Source organism: Paroedura picta, chromosome 15 (genome assembly GCF_049243985.1).
Source record: "Paroedura picta isolate Pp20150507F chromosome 15, Ppicta_v3.0, whole genome shotgun sequence".
Taxonomy (NCBI): domain Eukaryota; kingdom Metazoa; phylum Chordata; class Lepidosauria; order Squamata; family Gekkonidae; genus Paroedura; species Paroedura picta.
In genome coordinates this window covers 9046477-9065890 of record NC_135383.1, presented here as the reverse complement: position 1 = coordinate 9065890, position 19414 = coordinate 9046477, and the positions used below count along the sequence as shown (strand labels likewise).

Here is a 19414-nt window from a genome sequence, read left to right as displayed (position 1 = left end):
GCACATACTCTTTGCTGCTATCTTACCCTGGCTCTGGTTTAAGATTTTCCTGCCCGTCACGAGAGGCTTCCAGTGGTGCTGCAGCCTGGTGACATTTGCTCTCAAAGTTTAAGAATTTCCCAGACTTATTTAAAACACAAATCTCTCTTTCTTTCTGCTCCAGGCAGCATTGCCTTCTGTGAGCGCTTATGAGGGTGGTCTGGCATGGAGTTTTACTTAATCTGTGTAGGAAAACGTGCTCCGAGGTGGGGGTAGGCCACAGGTATCCCATCGTCCACGAGCTCCAGGCGGAAAACGGGTTGGCACTTTGGGCCGTACCCACAGCTTGTCAGTCATGTCAGAGAGAGAAATGGTCTCCCGCCCCGCAGCTTTTTGGGGATGAGCGCTCAGTCTCCCTCCCCCTCACCGAGCAAGAAGTCAGCTCTCCCTTTTCAAAGGGAAGAGCAAAATGGCCACCGGAATACCACCACCACCTTGCTCTCAATTGACATCCTGCAGTCAAGAAAACGAGGAGCGCCTCACTGCCGATAAACGCTCCTTCGGAAACAAGACTTTTAATAAATTGGATTTGTAGTTTAAGAGGCAGGGAAGGCCAGTCAAGTTCCCCCGCGCCCGAGCTGTATCCTGAGTTCCGATGACGACGATGATAAAGCGCACGGCGAGGCCTTTGCCGAAAGATTAAAAACCGGCCTTTTAGTGCGCGGCATACAAAGCGCCTCCCCAGGTATTAACTCAGAGATGTATCGGGATAATGCACCGTAGATAAAATGAGCCCATTACTTATACTGTGAAGCCAAATCTAACCAGCGGAGCTCGTTTTATGGAGCCGCCATCGGCAGCCTTCGAGGAGTGCTCCTGCAGCTGCTGGATGAATTGTTTAATATACAATCTTGTCCCGCTTCAGTAATAGCTTTCACTCTGGGGAGGCAGCGGGTATTACTTCTAAAGCAGCTGCCAGTATTTTAAGTGCTATTAAACTCTCTTGCCCTTTGCTCGCTTCCTGTTCAAATGGGCATAGCTACTGGCAAAAGGTGAACCGCGAGGAAGGGGCTGCACGTAGCCACGTGGGGTGGGGGCGTCCTTCCCTTCTTGTTCAGCCGAGGTCTTGGCATCTGTGGGGCTCAAGAACCTTTGGGTGGGTACCGACGGTTTGTGTGGTGTTCGGAGCTCTTTTGGAGGAGCAGGCCAAGAAGAAGGTTCTTTCGCGCCGCTTTAATCTAACCCAAGGAGTCTCAAAAGCAGCTTACAGTCGCCTTCCCTTTCCTCTCCCCACGACAGACACCCTGTGAGGGAGGTGAGGCTGAGACAGCCCTGATATTACTGAAGAAGAAGAAGAGTTGGTTCTTAGATGCTGCTTTTCTCTACCAGAAGGAGCCTCAAAGCGGCTTACAATAGCCTTCCTTCCCCTGTGCTGGCTGCTGCCTCTCTCCCCTTTCTACTTCATTGCAGCCCATCAGAGCTAAGGGGTTTGCAGTCGTGCAAAAAGGAGGGGGGAGTTAGGCTGGCCAAGTGACTGCCAATGTCACTGTGGGCCACTTGCTGTGCCAGCCTCGCTTTGCTTTCCCTCTCATTCTAGGAAGCAGGGACATTTGGAGGGCTTTCTTCCCAATGCCGCCAAGGCTCGTAATCTTTCGGATAATAGCATCATTAGAACCAGAGGACGCTACTTCCGCTACGCTTTCCCAACAGCGCTGAGAGCAGCGATTCGGCCAATCAGGGGAACCAGCACCCTTGTGCTTTCTGTAAAGATTTTTGCTCTGATTGAGCTGATACCTGATTTTGACCGCATTGTGTCTTCGCTGCTTTCTTTGGAAATTGCCCTTATCTTTTCTTAATGTAAAGAATCACATTTCCATATATTGCTGCCAGATTTGATCTTTCAGAGGATGGAATCGGAACATTGGGGTTTAGACTAATTCGGGCACAATGGTGAGATGACCTTTAGCTGCCAGCCAACATGAGGCTGAACCAGAGCAAAGTAAATTCAATAGACGCTATCACAAATGTCCACAAACGTTGAAACTACACAAAATTATCTTTTTAAAGATGCTCTCCTGTGTCTATTTTTCTTGCTGCCTGGAGTTCAGAGTGTCAGAATGGAGAGCGAACATGGCATCAGGTTTTTATTTTATTTATGTTTCAGTTTATAACCTGCCACTCCTACACAGTGGCTTGTGGCGGGTAACAATAATTAACCTAACATAGAAATCCCATAAAACAATTTAAAATCCCCCATATAAAAACCTCCCTTGGTGGTGAAAATTCCCACCCACCCATCCCCGGCTTGACAAACCTTTTTGATTAAAACAATGTTTGGGTGTGGGAAACCCAGATGATGTCCGTGCTTGGCCAGGGGAGCTTTGGCTAAATTGTAGACTCTGTGGGCCGTTGGGAGGTTAAAACTTCACTCCTTGGAGGAAGGGCGCCTGGGTACAAAGGAAAGGTTCATGTGAAATCTCAGCTAAAAGTCCCAACCTGAACACAAGACAGGTGAAGCTGTTCCTGGTTTCATTGGGATGCTTAGAGGTGAGTGTTCTTAACCTTGCCGTTAGCCCCGGCGGATGTGTTTGGAATTTGTAACTTGCTTTATAATCTGATGAGTAGCAGTTGAGTGGATCGAGACCCCACGGAGCCATTTTCTCTTCCTTCTGCCGCAAGAAGTTTCAGAGATAAAGTCATTTCAAGTTATTAATTCTGGGTTGCAGAAGTTAAGCAGCTTGGATTCTCCACAACAAATCTCACCTTTCCCGGACTAGCCAGGACTTGCTGATTTAATCCCCTGGTTTCCATCAAGTAGCTTTAGGATTTGGTATTGCACAAGTGTGTGTGTGTGTGTGTGTGTGTGTGATGCCTTTCATTCTCTGCTGCCTACCTGTTTTGAGTTGGTGGGCTTTGCTGGGCACCTGTCAAAGATATTTGCACTTAAGAAGACATTTCTGGGAGAGGGGGTTCTCTTTCCTTGGTCACCAGGCCATTGTGATTTACTCTTTGGAGTGTGGGTGGAGACTCATTCTTGCCTGTGGACTGAGGCACTGAGCCAGGAAGTCCTGGGTTCAGATTTCACCTCTGCCTCAAACCCCTCTGGGTGGCCTGAGGCAAGCTGCTATTGTCTGAGTCCCTCCACTGTTCTGTGGACGTGATGACATTGGCCTACCTGAAGTGGATGACTAGAAGAAAAGAGTTGTTGTTTTATGCCCCGCTTTTTACTACCCAAGGAAGTCTCAAACTGGCTTCCAATCGCCTTCCCTTCCTTTCCCCACAACAGACATCCTATACGGTAGGTGGCGCTGAGAGAGCTCTGACAGAACTGCTCTGTGAGAACAGCTCTATCAGGACTTTTTAGCCCAAGGCCACCCAGCTAGCTACATGCGGAGGAGCTTTCCCGTCTTTCCAGATTAGAGGCTGGCATTCTTAACCGCAATGCCACACAGGCTGTACACAAAGTCCTTTGAATGCCCTAAAAAGCACAAAAAGTTAACGGGGTGCAAAAATATCCCCAAACACAGAACATGGTTGATCTGGACGCCTGGTTTGCTGCGAAGGTCAGGTACATGTATGCCATTCCTAAAACGTTGTGCGCCTTTTTTTAAGACCGAGTCTGACCTCGGGTTCTTTGACTCTCGGAAGCTTATATTCCGAAAATCTTTTTGCCGCTGAACTTCCTCGGTCTCAATTCGCAGGTGGTGGAGAGGAGGAGGACGCCTGCTGAAATCCGGGAGGAATTCGAGCGTTTGCAGCGAGAGAGGGAAGAAAGAAGGCTTCAGCAGCGGACTAACCCCAAGGTAATAAGCTAGAGGGACCCACTTGGCTTTGAGGTCTTCCTCTCAAGCGATTGTGTTTTCTCCCGACAGACGGCGTGTGAAAATAAACGTTGCAATGACTCCCCCCCCCCTTTTAGTTCAAGTTAGCTGTGCTTTCTGTGGTTCTATAGAGATGGTCACGGCAAGGGTGAAGTTAAATTTTTGCAGAGGGTTAGAAGCATTTGGGGGGGGGCAAGTCTGCCAGGCTTGAATGTGTCCATCCTCTGCCCATCTGGCTCATCCACATGGGTGTGCCAGAAGGCCTTAACAGTCCTCTCTTCCTTAAAACTATGTGCGAGTTGAAGTTTTTCCCTCCCAATGTTTTGGGGCTGCACCAGGGTTCTTGTTGAAGGCTAGCGTTGTTCTCAAGACATAGCACCATCAATGTGCGGGTCCTTTGGCGAAGCCACTTAGGTGGAAGCGGTGTGTGTCTGTGTGTGTGTGTGAACAAGAGAAGAACATGCTTCCCCTGCCGTTAAAACAGCTTCGTGTTAGTTTAGCGAAGAGGGAGATCGTAGATCTCCTCCGGAGTTGTACAGGTGATTACGGAGGGAGGATTCGAACACAGCGCCATTGTGCAGGTGGGTTTCCAGCAAAGGGGACACTGAAAGAGGATGGAACTTTTAGCGGCAGCTCGAGACCTTCAGATGGCTGAGGGTCATGGAACTGGTAGGGAAAGGTCCTGGGGAACTGGGTGCGGGCAGAGACATGCGGGGTTTGAGGGCAGCTGCTTGTTAGAAGATGGTGTGGCAGTTCCAGAGGAATTGGACAAAGGAAAATGGGAAAGGGAGGGAGACAATGAATGGGGACAAGATTTGGAGAGAGAAGGCAGCAACAGGAACTGAACAGCTAAAGAAAAAAGAGCGGGTTAGGTGGACAGGGGCTTTGGCAGTTCAGAGTGCCCAAGGGCATCACTTGGAGAAAAACTTGGGTGGGTTACAAGCAGTTGGCTGCAAGCATCAACCATTGTGCTCCACATTCCCAAACCACGTAAGGCCCCCGAGGATCTCATAATCCGAATTTAGCAGGGGAAAGGGGAGAGGCTAAGCTACCCATACACGTAAAGGGTTCAGATCAGAAGAGGCAAGGGATGAACGCGAGGAAACATAATCACACATGTTTAGTCCTTGCTTTGGTTGGGCTGTAGGTTTAAGCTCAAGGAGATGTGTTAGAGACTTTGCCACAGATGTGTTTGCATGTTGCTGGCGATTCCAGGCTGGGGGTGGGGAGGTGGGGAGGGGGCAGGAGGTAGCAAGAGAAAATGAGCAGAACTGTTGAAGGACAACAGCTAACATGAAAGGGGGGATAAGTCCATAGAGAGCCTTCAGGTGAGTACGCTGAGGAAGCGCCCCCCCCCCTCCAGTTCTGCAGCAGTGATGCGGCCAGAGACTTTCTTGAAGCAGAGCAGCCCCCCAGCTGTGCCTCGGGAACATTCCGGCAGTAACTTAGAATTGCAAAATAAGTGCTAGAAAACTTTGGAACCCGTCCAGAGGCACAGCAGAGTTCCCTTTCTTTGAGAGGGCTTCATAATGCTTTCGGGACAATCAATGTTTATTGATGATGCCGTTCCCCGGCTCGAGACGCTATAAAACAGCATGTTTCATATTTTTGAAGTGTGCGTATTTCAAAGCCGTCAAGTTGACAAACAAAGCCGCAGCACGGGGAGGCCCTTTCCCTGCAGGTTGTGAGCCCGAGCGCATGCCGAAAAGGTTTGGAAAGTCTATCTTGAAATCAGCGGTCGTGCTGCCGTGTCGCATCGCAAGGTAGTTACCCATCTTTTCCCATGCCGAGCCGCAGCAGAGCGCCACGGTTGTTACCCTTGTACGATGGCTCTGCATGCGGTGGGGCATAGAGGCATCGCTCATGTTCGCCCCATCCTAGCCCTACCTAGCAGGTGACGTGTTTGAACAGTGTAGTACCCGGTTGTGACTTTAAACTGAGAGGTTGAGAGTTTTAAGCTCAAGTTTTTAAATTTATTTTGTTTATTTATTTTTGCACTAATTACAGTCCACCTCTCTCCCTGGGGCTCAAGGTGGATTGCACAGAGGGAGGCAAGACAGTCAACAAGATGGGGCACCCAGTAAACAACGGAATAGCATTCGGGTTGTAGCTCTAATCAGAAGCCTGAAAAACTTAACAGGAGCCAAGCATAAGGGGTTAACACGACACGTTAAATTACGCACCGTGGGAACCAGCCCACAGCAAACTATGCACCATTAGTACAGACAACAATCCCCAGTCATTTTTCCTCTCAAGCCTTGGGGCAAAAACTCCCTCTCAGCTTTTGGATTGATGTGGGATGCTTATAGTGAGCTGCCCGCCTTGCAGGGAGGTTGCTGCATGCTTTGTGTTATCCCCCTGCTGACGAGGTGTGAAATTGTCCCGGCTCAGAGATGCCCACATACCCTCTTCTCCTTGGAAAAGATGAAATGTGGGTCTTTTAAAATTCATATTCAGTCCTGTTTCAGAGTCAGGGTATCTTACAGTGTCTCCAAAGAAGATAAAAGCTTGCATAAAATAGCAAGTATATTGCAGAAATAAACTTGCCACAGAACTCCTGCACCGCCATGGCCGGTCCCCCAGTGGCTAAATCATCTTCCAAACACAGCTTTGCTTCTCTCTTCGTTATCTGCCCCCTTTGTTCACAGCAGCTGGTGCTTTGCATTCAGCATTGTTGTGTTTCTCTTTTCCTTTATTTCAAAGTGGGCTTTTTTATTTTATCTTTGCTTGAGGTGTACCAAATGTAAGAACTGTACAATCAGGCTCTCCCCGTATGCTGGAACAATACCTCTGGTCCTTTCCTCCTTACGGTACTTATAATGTGTCTAAAACAGGGGTAGTAAAACTGCGGCCCTCCAGATGTCCATGGACTACAATTCCCACGAGCCCCTGCCAGCGAATGCTACCCCTGGTCTAAAGAGCCATGGCTCATTCCACCATCAGCCACCGATACCAATTAGTGCTAGGGGACTCTCTTCCTCCAGTTCTCTTAACGCCACGCACTGTGTCGGCCTGTTTCACGGAACTAAGAAACCCAAGCAGCATTGCAGGTCTGCATTTCAGGTGTTCGGAGAATGAGGACAAGGGTGCCACCGTGTCCCCAAGCGCCTGGCGTTTGAGTAATTGAGAGTGGCCAACAAGTTCAACGGGAAATGCAGAAAGCAGACTGGAAGAAGATCGCTTCACTCGAAATACGGAACTGGAGAAGTGTTTCACAGAGACGTTGGACTGCCAGGAAGACAAGTAAGTGGGTCGTAGCTCGGATCGCATCTGAGTTCTCCCCGGAAGCTAAAAAGACTAAATTGAGGCTATCGTGTTCTGATTATATTATGAGAAGACAAGAGTCGATGGGCAAGACAATAACGCAAGGAAAAGTTGGAGGCGGCAGGAAAAGAGGAACACCCAACATCAGTCGAGGAAGCTACGTCTCTCAGTTTGCAAGGCTGTTCACAATAACATGCTTCGGAGGCCATTAATTCAGACGGTTGTCATAAGTAGAAAATGACTTGACAGCCCTTGATACACACACATACAGATAGCAAGTTCCGTGTAATACCAGAAATGCTAGTTGGAGATGGACCACATCAGACTGTGTCCCTTCCCTGCATGGCATCCAGGCAGCTCTGTCCTTGGCTTCCTGCCCAGCTTACCTCCGTGTACCCTTCACTACGTGTGCAAGCAGCAGTTTACATCCGTGTAGCAGCAGCAGCACAGACCTGAAAGCCTAGACATCCCGCAGCACGTACAAAAATCTCCCAAGTCTGGCCACGTCTTCTGTGCGCACCGGGCGCTTGGGGTCAAGGGCTTGTCGCCCTGCTCTCTTTCCCTTTGGGGGCTTGACGCTTTCCCGGCCCCTCGGCTGCATTTTTAGCCGTGACGGCTGAATATAAAGGAGGAGAGGCACATCGTGAGCTTTGGAGCTTCTGCATCCGGTGATAAAAATCAGCCATCTGGGTGTTTACAGCAATTGCTTATTGGCATTCTATGGAAATGTCTCTCCAGGCAGCGTTCCTGTGGAATTAGGTAGCGCAGCTGTGATCGTTTCATACAAGAACGCAAGTTATTCTAAAATTTCCAACGGTTTATTAGTTCTATAAAATGGCTCCAAATAAGTAAGCATTTTTAACCAGAAATGGGGAGCAGTAACCAGACGCATGCGGCTTGGCAGGCTGCAAGTTGTCTGGGTCTTTTAATATATATATATATATATATATATATATATATATATATATATATATATATATATGCGTGTGTGTGTATATATATAATTTTTGTTTAGAGCTCTTTCTGTGTTTCGCTACGCTAGGCTGGAGGAAGTCCAGTGACCTGCTGTGAGAAGAGTGGTTAAATTCCAGATTGGGAGAAAAGGTACATCTGCTTTGCGTCCCCATAGCCAGGGTTGGGGCAAGCCGAGTGGGTACCGGTTCCAGAAATGCCCTCTCAGAATGGGAACTGCATTCTCCACTCAGGCACTCGGGTATGGGGCAAGGGCTTTCTACAGCACTTTGCCTGGACTGTGTAGGCAGTGGTGCGGTGCAGAACATGGCTGCCTCTGCCTAACCGTTCAAAAAGAAATTGCAGCAATGTTCCACCTTGGGTGGCATGGTGTCTTCATGACTTGGTCTTCTCTTCTCCCATCAACTAAACACCTCCAAACACTGTCCTTATGCTTGCTTGCTTGCTTGCTCCCTCCCTCCCTCCCTCCCTCCCTCCCCTTCTTTCTTTCTTTCTTTCTTTCTTTCTTTCTTTCTTTCTTTCTTTCTTTCTTTCTTTCTTTCTTTCTTTCTTTCCTTCCTTCCTTCCTTCCTTCCTTCCTTCCTTCCTTCCTTCCTTCCTCCCTCCCTCCCTCCCCCTTCCTTCCTTCCTTCCTTCCTTCCTTCCTTCCTTCCTTCCTTCCTTCCTTCCTTCCTTCCTTCCTTCCTTCCTCCCTCCCTCCCTCCCTCCCTCCCTTCCCTCCCTCCCTCCCTCCCTCCCTCCCTTCCTTCCTTCCTTCCTTCCTTCCTTCCTTCCTTCCTTCCTTCCTTCCTTTGTTTTTTAAGGTGACAAGTTGGGGCACATAAGACAACCCCCCCCCCCCAATCTTTCTGTATTTTATTTTTGCAAAGAACAGCCACCCCTGAATATTTTGCGAAGTCCTGAACGCTTTTGGTATGACTACAATATGACTTCCGGTCTAAACCCATTGATTTCAGCAGGCTTAGACTGGAGTAACTCTACTTAGGACGGCACCGTTAGTCCCCTGAGAATTGTCTATGAGAGTAAGTTGCTGCCACGTGGCCATGCATGACTCATAAGCACAGCTGCATTTGTGCGTTTTGTTGGTCCACTCCCCAACAGCCTTTACTCTCTTGGATATAGAGTGAGGGTGTCCTCTATGCACTCCCTGGTTTTCCAGAACTGTCTTAGATAGCTCTGCTAAACTAGATGTCACAGCATCTACGTGTCAGACTTGCGGACGGTATAACTCTAGCTCGACCCTGAGTTTCTCCTTTTCCATTTGGCACAAATGAAAAGGTCCAAGCAATATTACCCGAAAGAGAGAATAAGGTTTCAGGGTGCAAGGACAAAAGCGAGTCCAGTAATACAGAAAGCACCTCTTGGAGCGTTTCCTTGAAGCAGGAGAAAATTGCACAGTGACCTTATTCTATCTTGGCCTCAAACACCTTGACTGACCTGTCTTCTGTCGCTTTTGCCACCACTTATGGATTTAATTTAGTGCTTCTCCCGAACTGAGGTTCCCAGGGGGGCTACGATGGCAAATTTGTTTTTGGCTGTGCTATCTCCTGGCCTGTGCAGCTGTGGTTCAGGCAGCATCCAGAGCTGGTTCAATCATGTGCCCACAACACTAGATTCCCTCTCCCCCCCCATCCCTGGCATTTAGCCAAAATGTGAATGCAAAGTGCTTTGCTTTTAGAATAGATGCACTCACACAAGCAGAGTCATTGCTTGACCTTGCAAGCCCTCCAGCATAGAGCATGCATGTATGAATCACCCCTTAGTAGGCAAGAATTCTGTTACGGTCAGGATTGTGGGTTGCTGGTGGGCATTGATTTATCGTGTGCGCAGTTATGGGGGGAGTGTACCCTGCCAGTCTTAGAGGCCCTGGGATTGGGGGGGGGGCAAATTAAATGCCACTGAAATGACAGTTGTCAACACGACCAATAGCTCCAATCTCTATGGCTCTCTGTGGAATTTGGGGGTGAGGGCAGAACTATCCTTAGTGGCCAGATGTGCATTGGGTCTGCTTTTTGTACCAAGAAGTTGATTTATTCTGTTGTCACTTAATCTGTCAGCAACCGTTATTTTGCTTTTAATCTGTCCCATTCAGATAAGCCCGGTGCGGAGTTGTTCCCTGTCTCTTTGGAATGCTACTGCCGCTGCCTTAGCCTTCTGACTCTCTCTTTTTTTTTTTAAACCACTCTATTTATAACAATCTTGCTTTTGGCCCTTGTGGGAGAATATCTTTTAATTCAGGGCCGGTTGTTTGCCGCTTTGATTTTTCTCTTCCTCCTCTTTGTCCTCCTCTCCTCCCCTTGTCTTTATGATGTGTCTGTGACCTTGGGACAAGGACCGTCCCTCAATTACCGCATTCCAAGCCTCGGCAGTCTGATTGTTCCTCAACCTGTGTCCGTGACTAGCCTGATGCAGACTTTCTCTTTATCCCTAGAAAGGGAAGCTTCCGCCTGGCCGATCCAGGCATTCGGAGCTTCGAGCAGCATCTAGCGTTCTGCAGGGGAAAACGGGGGCACCGCGGTGGGAATCATTTCCGCCGGTCTGAAAAACAAAAGTCCTTTGCAAAACAGTTTAATTAAGTGGAGGTTTGGTTTCTTTGAAGGCCGGTTGGGAATGTCACACTCAAATCTGGGGGAAACGAACTGTGAAAAGCAGCATTCTTTGACAAGATTCTAGTGCAGCAAAAAACAGAGGGAGAAGGAGAAGGAGAAGGAGAAGGAGAAGGAGAAGAAGGAGACGACAAGATGGCCATGCAATTTTTGGGTTATGATCTTAGCATCTAGCTCTTGAAAACAGGCCGCTCCAGAAGTGGCTATCCTGAGGCTGTTTAGCCTAGCTCCGCCACACTGCCTGATGGGGGTAGTTTAAGCCAAGTGGTGGAGCGTTTCCCCTCACCCCCGCCCCACTGCCGCCCCAAACCTCTGTCGGTCTGTTCACATGCTCTCAAGGCCAGCCTGTGCAACCATCTAATGACCGAAATGTTCGCCATACTGCTGTAGAGTTGAACTTAAAACAACGCTGGCTGACCAGGGCACGGGTCTGTTCCTTGTTCTTTTCAGCAGCATGCCTTCCTGCGCCAGAACTGCTGACGCCTGTCAGCTCCCTCCATCCTTTCTTCTCGGCCTGGTAAATCCCAGCTCTCGCTGTACAAAGGCTGTGAATGTTAGCCTCCCTTTCTTTTTCTCTTGCCGCCTCCAGCTAGGAAGGCACCAATAACCCAGTTCTTTGATCCCCAGCCGGCAGAGCCGAGATTTGTCCCCTACGCTTCCCTTTCATGTGCTGTGTTTAGAGAGTGAACAAACAGAGAGTGGCTGCATTCAGGAATATTATTCCGGCATGCTTTCATATGGGGACGAGCCTTGGGAGCCCTCTTGCTTCCTCCCCTCCGTCTGAGAATGGAAGATTTCTTCATTTGCAAGAAAGAGAAAGATTGTCACGCTGTAGTCAGTAGCAAACCAGAGAGGGCTCCGTTTCTGAAGCATGTGCAAGGGGTCGAGGTCACAAGCTGGAGAATTGCTAGGGTTCATTCTCATCACACCCACGGTTCGTGTTTATGGCTGAATGCAGCCAATGCATCTTACGTGGCACTATGGACCTGTCTGAGTTTCAGTACTCCTTATGGCTTATTAAAGGGGATTCAAAGTGATCTTTCCTGCTTTTACCTTGCTCCAGGAGGGGGGGAGAAGCTGGCTTTTTGTACCCTGCTTTGTACTACCCGAAGGAGTCTCAAAGCGGCTTATGATCTTCCTACCTTTCCTCTCCCCACAACAGACACCCTGTGAGGTGGGTGGGGCTGAGGGAGCTCTGAGAGAACTGTGACTGGCTCAAGGCCAGCCAGCTGGCTGCGTGGGGGGGGGAGTGGGGAATCAAATCCGGTTCTCCAGATTAGAAGCTGCCACTCTTTACCGTAACACCACGTTGGCGCTCTCTGAGTTGCTGTCCTGTGCCGGAGTCTCACCAAGCTGCTATGCAACATCTCATTGTCCTCATCTCCCCTTCCTAGTTTGGCACTTTGGTTTGCTCTGAGCAGGAGACTAAGGGTGAGTGGATGGCAAATGGAGGGGGCATCAGGTGGCAGAAGGGGTGTTCTCATTCCCTGGGATTATTTTTAACCACCTGCCATCTGTTGTTTTTTCCTGTCCTTGCGGCTTCAGCCAGGCTCCCTTGCCAGGGGCGATGCAGGCTCCTAAGGGTGACTTCACCTGCTTGCTCAGTGCCTTGGCATTTGTTTGTGCCCATCTCTGCCAGAATGTGGAAGAAGTCGAAGAAATAAAGGCTTGGGAGGGGGGAGGAGAGAATGACCCACCAGTTTTCCTGTTTGTCCCAGAGGAACCCATCAAATGGGATCAACCAAATTGTATGTTTCTGTATTCCTGTTTGGATCTGCACTATAGAATTCATGACCTGCGTTCTGGGAGTGCCAACAGTGGAGTGTCATGTATTAATGCCACTGTGTTCCTGTATTGTACAAAAAGCTGGTTCTGCATGCATGGGCAATGCGTGCGAGGCACTAACCCACAATAACGACCCATGCCAAATCTTTCACACGGCTGACCTGTGCTCACAGGGGCAAACCTGGTATGAAATCAAAGCACAATGACTTGCAATTAAGCTCAGAAATTAGAGAAAAGTCACCAAGAGAAAGGCGCTGCAGGGCATTGTCTTCCAAACCTCCTGGCTGTTAAAACTCAGTTTGAAGGGTAGCCGTCCTGACGATTGGTCCTGCTGCCGAGGCGGCATGGAATATTTATGAACATTCCAGCTGCTCTGATGGCAAAAAGGGCTGCGTCAGCACAGGACGCCTAGAGCAGGTTCTGTCAATAGCCTCTTGACTGGGCGCCTGGGGTGAGTAAAGAATTGATTTCAGGTGAGCAAGCAGGGAAATCTTTGGCGGCGGGAAGGGAAATTAGGCTCTTTTATTTATTTATTTTTCCATTTGAGCCTGCTGATGGGCCACAGACGGCTGACATAGGAAGGTGGGGGCAAGCCAGCGAAGAGAAACTTTGTTGGTAGGAAGTTTTGTAGGCTCGCTTGCTAGAGCCGCCCTGATACCAGATGGGGCTGTGCACTGCTAGCGGGAAGGAGTTGAAGAGGTAAGGAGGCGGGCCTCGCCCTTGCAGGTACGGGACTGCCCTGCTGTTTGTGTGCGAGGCTGTAGACTGAATTGGCACACAGACCATAGACTCAGGCAGGTGGCAGAGCTTCCCATCGCCTTCCCTTTCCTCTCCCCACCACAGACCCCTTGTGAGGTGGGTGCGGCTGAGAGAGCCCTGAGATTACTGAAGGAGAAGATGAGTTGGTTCTTATATGCCGCTTTTCTCTCCCTGAAGGAGTCTCAAAGAGGCTTACATCTGCCTTCAGTTTCCTCTCCCCACAACAGATACCCTGGGAGGGAGGGGAGGCTGAGAGAGCCCTGATGTTACCGCTCAGTCAGAACAGCTCTATCAGGCCCAAGGTCACCCAGCTGGCTGCATGTGGGGGAGTGCAGAATCCAACCCAGCTTGCCAGATTAGAAGTCCGCACTCCTAACCACAACACCAAGCTGGCTTCCATTGGCCATAGTTTGCATGTCCCGACTCCTGCATCGGAAGAACATCAGCTTGTAAGTCAAAAACAAATGATGTTCCTGCAAGGTCTTGGCCTCAGGCTGTGGGGGCCAGCAGTCTATCCAGGGAGGAGGGTTGGGGCTCAGTGGGAAGAGCTTGGCATGCAGAAAGTTTAACCTTCAATCCCACGGTGTCTCCAGTTAAAAAGGACCAGGCAGTAGATGAGGCAAAAGGCCTGTCTCTGAGACCCTGGAGAGCCACTGACAGTCTGCGTAGACCGTGGGTAGCCAAACTGCAGCCCTCCAGATGTCCGTGGACTACAATTCCCATGAGCCCCTGCCAGTAGTTGCTGGCAGGGGGCTCATGGGAATTGTAGTCCATGGACATCTGGAGGGCCGCAGTTTGACCACCCCTGGCGTAGACCATACTGACCTTAATGGACTAATGGTTTACATTCAGTTCAAGGCATCTTCACGTGCATTTAGAAATCTGGGGGCTGCAGCTCTTAGGAATCTGGCATCTCCTCTGCCACACAGGTCTCTTCCACCACCCCTGCTTCCTTTCTAATAGCAGAACGCAGTCCTATACAAGTCATCGTGTTCCCAGGAAGCCGTTTTTATTTCCGAAGGGCCACCCTGACTCGACAAGCGGGCATTCTCCAGCCAAAGCGAAACAAGATTGAAGCGCTGCCAGGAAGCCTGAATAGCAGGCAGGTCTGCAGGAGCGGGAGACACGCCTCACTTGGCACTCGCCGCCGTTCAGTTTATGGCATCCTGCTTCACACGTTCCCCTGGCAGCGGCTGCCGCTTTCCGCCTTTCTTCCCAATCAAAACCGGGACCGTTTCTGCTTGCTCATTACTGGAGTCGGGGATGCTCTCTTCCTCCCACCCACCCACCCTCCCTCTACTATTAAAGCGTATTCAATGGAAGATGCAAGTGAATTACTGCGCCCTGCAGAAGCACTCTGCTGAGCTTGGCTGTTCTGAGATAAAATAACCATTTCTGCTGGAATGACGTCCAGGGCGGACGCAGGAAATCCATATTCCATGCCGAGGAAAGCCAAATTCTGTGTCTGCCGCAGAATCCTGGCCTGCGAACCACTCCGGTGAGGACCACTGCATTTTCGAGCCCCTCCTGGCGCACGTCTCCTCTCTGGATCGTGTGTGCCTCGGTCGATTGCTTTCCAAAGGTTCGGACTCTCTTCAAGTGACCTGCAATGTCACCCGAAGCAGGACTTCTAATTCTAATTGGTGGGCCTTACAGGAATGTGTCCTTAGGATTGCTAAGATGTTTCCAGGAGGCTTGCGCCTGAAGAGGGCTCTGCCCCCAACCTCTGCCCCAGGTGGTTGCCAAAGCTGTGGGCTTCTTGGCTTAGCCTCAAGAACCATAAAAAGCCCTGGGAGGGGAGGGAGGGATTTAGGAACACCTCAGTGGTAATAGTAATATTATTAAGGGAAATTACAGGGGTTTATTGTGTTTTTATTCTTTTATTGCCTGTAAACCGCCGCGAGCCCAGTTGGGAACGGCAATATATAAATCCAATAAGTAAGTAGAAAGTAAATAAATAAAACATGGAGGATTGCTCTAACACATGGAGAAAATTGCCTTGACAAAAGTTCTGCTGAGTGTGTGTGTGAGACAGGGGATTGTCTTTTCCTTGGGGTTGAGATGGAGGGCACCGTATCGTGTGCCGAGGTCCTACTCCGAAATATAGAGCGACACAGAAAGCTAGCACTGCTTGCTTTTGTATAGTAAATATATAGCATGCATATTACCCTATAGCAGGAGTGGCCAAACTGTAGCTCTCCAGATGTCCATGGACTACAGTTCCATGCTGGCGGGGGCTCATGGGAACTGTAGTCCACGGACACAGCTTGGCTACCCCTGCCCTATAGAATGGGCTACCTCAACCTGGTGCCCGGTGATGCCATGGAATATACCAGTGCTTTTTCTGATGGCCACCAAGTGTTTTGAGAAGTTGGGTGGGACCCTGTATGGTCCTGCCCCAGCAGGGCTGTCAATTGGCCCTTTGAGATCAGACTGGCCACTGCACTGCAGACTGGCCAAAAAGCTTTGTTCTTTCTCCGGCTTCTCTTTCCCAGTGTATTTTTTTAAAAGCTGCCCCTTTTATCCGCGGCCCTTGGGCTCCTCTCTCTGTGTGGTCGGCTCTGCCTCCCATAGGGCCGTTTTGGGATTCGACCGATTGCCCTGCTTCAAAGCTTCTCAAGGCGCCCACAGGCTCAAAAAGTGCAGGGACCCCTGCTGTATAATGTGCCAGGTGGGGGCTGCATCCTGGTCCAAAGTCAGTTCCTTGCCCTGGGGGCTTACAGTCCAGATTTCTTGTCAAGGGAGAGATACGGAAGGGCTGCGAACAAACGCAGCTGCGAGCCTCTGAAGCCGCATTATGCCGCTGGGTCATTAGTCGGTCTACCTTTGCACCGGTCCTTTCAAGATGACGCGCAAGCCGGAGGTCTCCCCCCAGCTCTGCTTTGGCAGGCTCTTGGAACCAGCCTTGAAAGCGGGATGAAAAGCAATCCCCGGTTGAAACGGCCTTCGTGTCTCTCTTTCAGTCGCCTGCCTGCTTTTTTCTTAAGAGGGATGCTCCAGGCCTGGGCACGCAATTCAGACCTCCCGCTGGGCTGTGCTCACCTTTTCAACACCTTTTGCCGGCTCGTGCGTGAGTCGCGTTTGAAGAGATGCAAGGGTTTGTTGTTGACCGCATTTGGGCTCTCTGACCTCTTGTTCCACACGCCCGGGTTTTTCGCTCGATGCCACCATCCTCGGGTGACCCGAGGCACGTGGGAGATGGGCCTCCGGTGAGGTTATGAGAGCAGTGTTGTGCTTCAACAGCATCTTCTCGTGCAGCGTCGGCGGTGTATGCATAAAGAAACGGCACACCGAAGTCTGCCTGGAGGAGCCAACGCTCTTAAGTGTCGTTGAGAAAAGATTGTGGGTGTTTGTAGGAGAGGTGACCAAGAGACGGCAGAGGCGAGAAGGGAGAGAGAGAGAGGAAAGGAAAGGAATTAAGAGGCTTGAATGCACAAGGATTCATTTAGCTGGTGATGAGGACTGTGAAGTTACTCCAGATACAGAGGTGGGCAAATTGTGGCTGTCCAGATGTCCATGGACTACAATTCCCATGAGCCCCTGCCAGCAGGGGCTCATGAGAATTGTAGTCCTTGGACATTTAGAGAGCCACAGTTTGGCCACTCTTCCAGCAGGGGCTCATGGGAATTTTAGTCCATGGACATCTGGAGAGCCACAGTTTGGCCACCCCTGCCAGCAGGGGCTCGTGGGAATTGTAGTCCTTGGACATCTGGACAGCCACAGTTTGGCCACTCTTACAGCAGGGGCTCATGGGAATTGTAGTCCTTGGATATCTGGACAGCCACAGTTTGGCCACCCCTGCCAGCAGGGGCTCATGGGAATTGGACATCCGGAGAGCCACAGTTTGGCCACTCTTCCAGCAGGGGCTCATGGGAATTGTAGTCCATGGACATCAGGAGAGCCACAGTTTGGCCACCCCTGAAGCTTGGGAGGAATGGTGGATTCTGGGATCAGGAGTGTGAGGCGTCACAAGGGTGCTTTGTGGCCCAAGGGTAGCACTCTAGGTTGAATGGAGCAATTTGGGAGCTGGAGCCCACACCCTGGCCAAATGTGGGAAACTCTTTTGACAGTAAGCTGTTTGGATTTTTTTTTCCAGGGGACGATTAGCGTTGGGATAGATGCCACCGACCTCTTTGATCGCTACGATGAGGAGTACGAAGATGTGTCCAGCAGCGGCTTCCCCCAGATTGAGATTAACAAAATGCACATATCCCAGTCGATTGAAGTAAGATCTGCCTCCACGTGTGTGCGGAAGCCGTGCCGTTCGCCAAAGGGATCCCACATGGGCTCACAGGCTGGTGTTCCAGCCCTTGATTTACATGCCATTCCTACATGCGCTCAGCACACCTGCGCTTACTGCATCTCACTGCTGGATCATGCCTGTAGAGATTGAGCAGCCCAGTTGGGAGTTAACTTTTCTCTGCCTTTGGGAATGGCAAGAGACGTTTTCTAAGGGGCGAAGTAGCCCAGTGGGTGAAGTGAATTGTGCTTCTCCCCTGTGATGTCCAATGTAAATCCTACAAACCTGCTGCCTGTTGGTCTTTCTAGCTCATCACAGGATTACTCAAGCCAGCAGTGGGCAGTGGTGGCCAAACTGTGACTCTCCAGATGTGCCACAGTTTGGCCACCCCTGTACTAGGCCACTGCCCTTCCCCTAGGTCCAGCCTGCTCCCATCCGTGTGGCAGTCATTGCCACAAGTCCCAGTTTGCGCTCTTTTTCTTGGCCCCGCTGCAACACGATATAAGGGTTAATATTTCCGTAGGCATGGGTCGCTTGATAGAACGCTTAAACCTATTCTTGCGCTTCTGCAAAGAGAGCTAGTCTCTTTTTCTTCGAGAAAGGTTCTGGAATCACATGACAACCTTGAAAAAAAAACCTGTTGTGGGCTGCACCAATCAGGTTCCATAAGAACATGCCTTGGGGAAGCGTGCTAATGTGGGCATCTCTTGGCAGAACCTTGCTGTCACCCCTGATGCTTGTATGCGCAGTAATGGTTCCGTCTGTATCCTAGGCCCCGCTTACTGCCACGGATACGGCGATCTTGTCTGGAAACCTCTCCACGCAGAACGGGAACGGAGGTGGCTCTGTTAACGTGTCTCTTCGGCGGGTGACGTCCGCCAAAGGTTGGGGAGAGGTGAGATGCCCCGTTTCTGTCATTCACTCTGTTTCTGGGCAACTTTAAACCCCCTCTGCACTTTTTAAACAGCCATTGCTGTCATGTTTTCCTTCTCCTTCCCTCCCGGACTCTGTTTTTTCCTGCAAGTCCGAAGATTTGCTGCTGCCTTTTCTGAAAATTAACAAGATGTCAGATCCCTGGGCTTTTTTTCAGTGTAATTTCTCAGCCTCCTTCATTTTTGGATGGTGGCCTTATTTGAAAAAGACCCCTTTCCCTGGATGCTACATCCGTGAACGTCCAACAATGTTAAAATCTAGGGTTTGTCCCACTGGTGATAAGCAGGGCCTATGCGGTGACTTTTGATTTCTCAAAGCTGGGCTGGTAAGAGGAAAAGAATTCACAATGTTTACTGGAAGCTCCTTTCTTTGAACAGCAGTTGGCTAAGGAAGCTGAACCCAGCTCCAAATTAGAATGTGGAACGGGAGCTTTGGAAGTTGCCCAGCCTAGTAACTTTTGAAGCATTGGGCTTTGTGTCAGGGAACTGCTGATGGGGCTCAGAATTAAGAGCTCTCCAGGACGCTCATCTAGTTGGCGGCAGCAGCAAGGGATCCCTATGCCTGTCTATTGCATCTGGATTTTGTTTAACATTTGTATCTTACTATCCAATCCAGCTTCTGTGCAGTTGAGGGCAGGGTTAGGCAAATACAGGGTGAGGGAGCAGAGAACAAGGTTCAGGTGGTTGGTAATCTGCTTGAGCTTAGAGCAGCAACATGAAACCTTTCTTGAGCACCTAGAGGCTGCGGTTGTCACTTTCTTACGGTCGCCTGTCTTGTGTCTGCGCAGCTGGAGTTTGGAGCTGGAGACCTGCATGGCCCGTTGTTTGGTCTGAAGATATTCCGGAATCTCACACAAAGATGGTGAGTACCTTTGAAAGGGGCATCGGGTTAACTCACTGGGGAAGAAGATGACCGACTTCCGTTCATATTCCTCTTTGGGTTCAGTTATTCCTCATTAAACAGACACCCCCTGAGCTTCAAAAACATAACGTTGTCTTACTGGATCAGACCAAAGGTACGTAGCGTGCAGCATGCTGAGCTGCTGCGTGAACCAC

The 19414-nt window shown here is 50.0% G+C and overlaps 1 protein-coding gene across 1 annotated transcript in view; it reads left to right on the top strand.

The window, feature by feature from the left end:
• Positions 1–19414, top strand: part of DNAJC11 (DnaJ heat shock protein family (Hsp40) member C11) — a 43262-nt gene that overhangs the window by 13690 nt on the left and 10158 nt on the right. Inside the window, exons 4-7 of the mRNA XM_077311534.1 lie at positions 3681–3782; positions 17283–17411; positions 18199–18321; positions 19147–19220. Coding sequence (XP_077167649.1) covers positions 3681–3782; positions 17283–17411; positions 18199–18321; positions 19147–19220 — 428 coding nt within the window. The remainder of the gene's footprint in view (positions 1–3680; positions 3783–17282; positions 17412–18198; positions 18322–19146; positions 19221–19414) is intronic.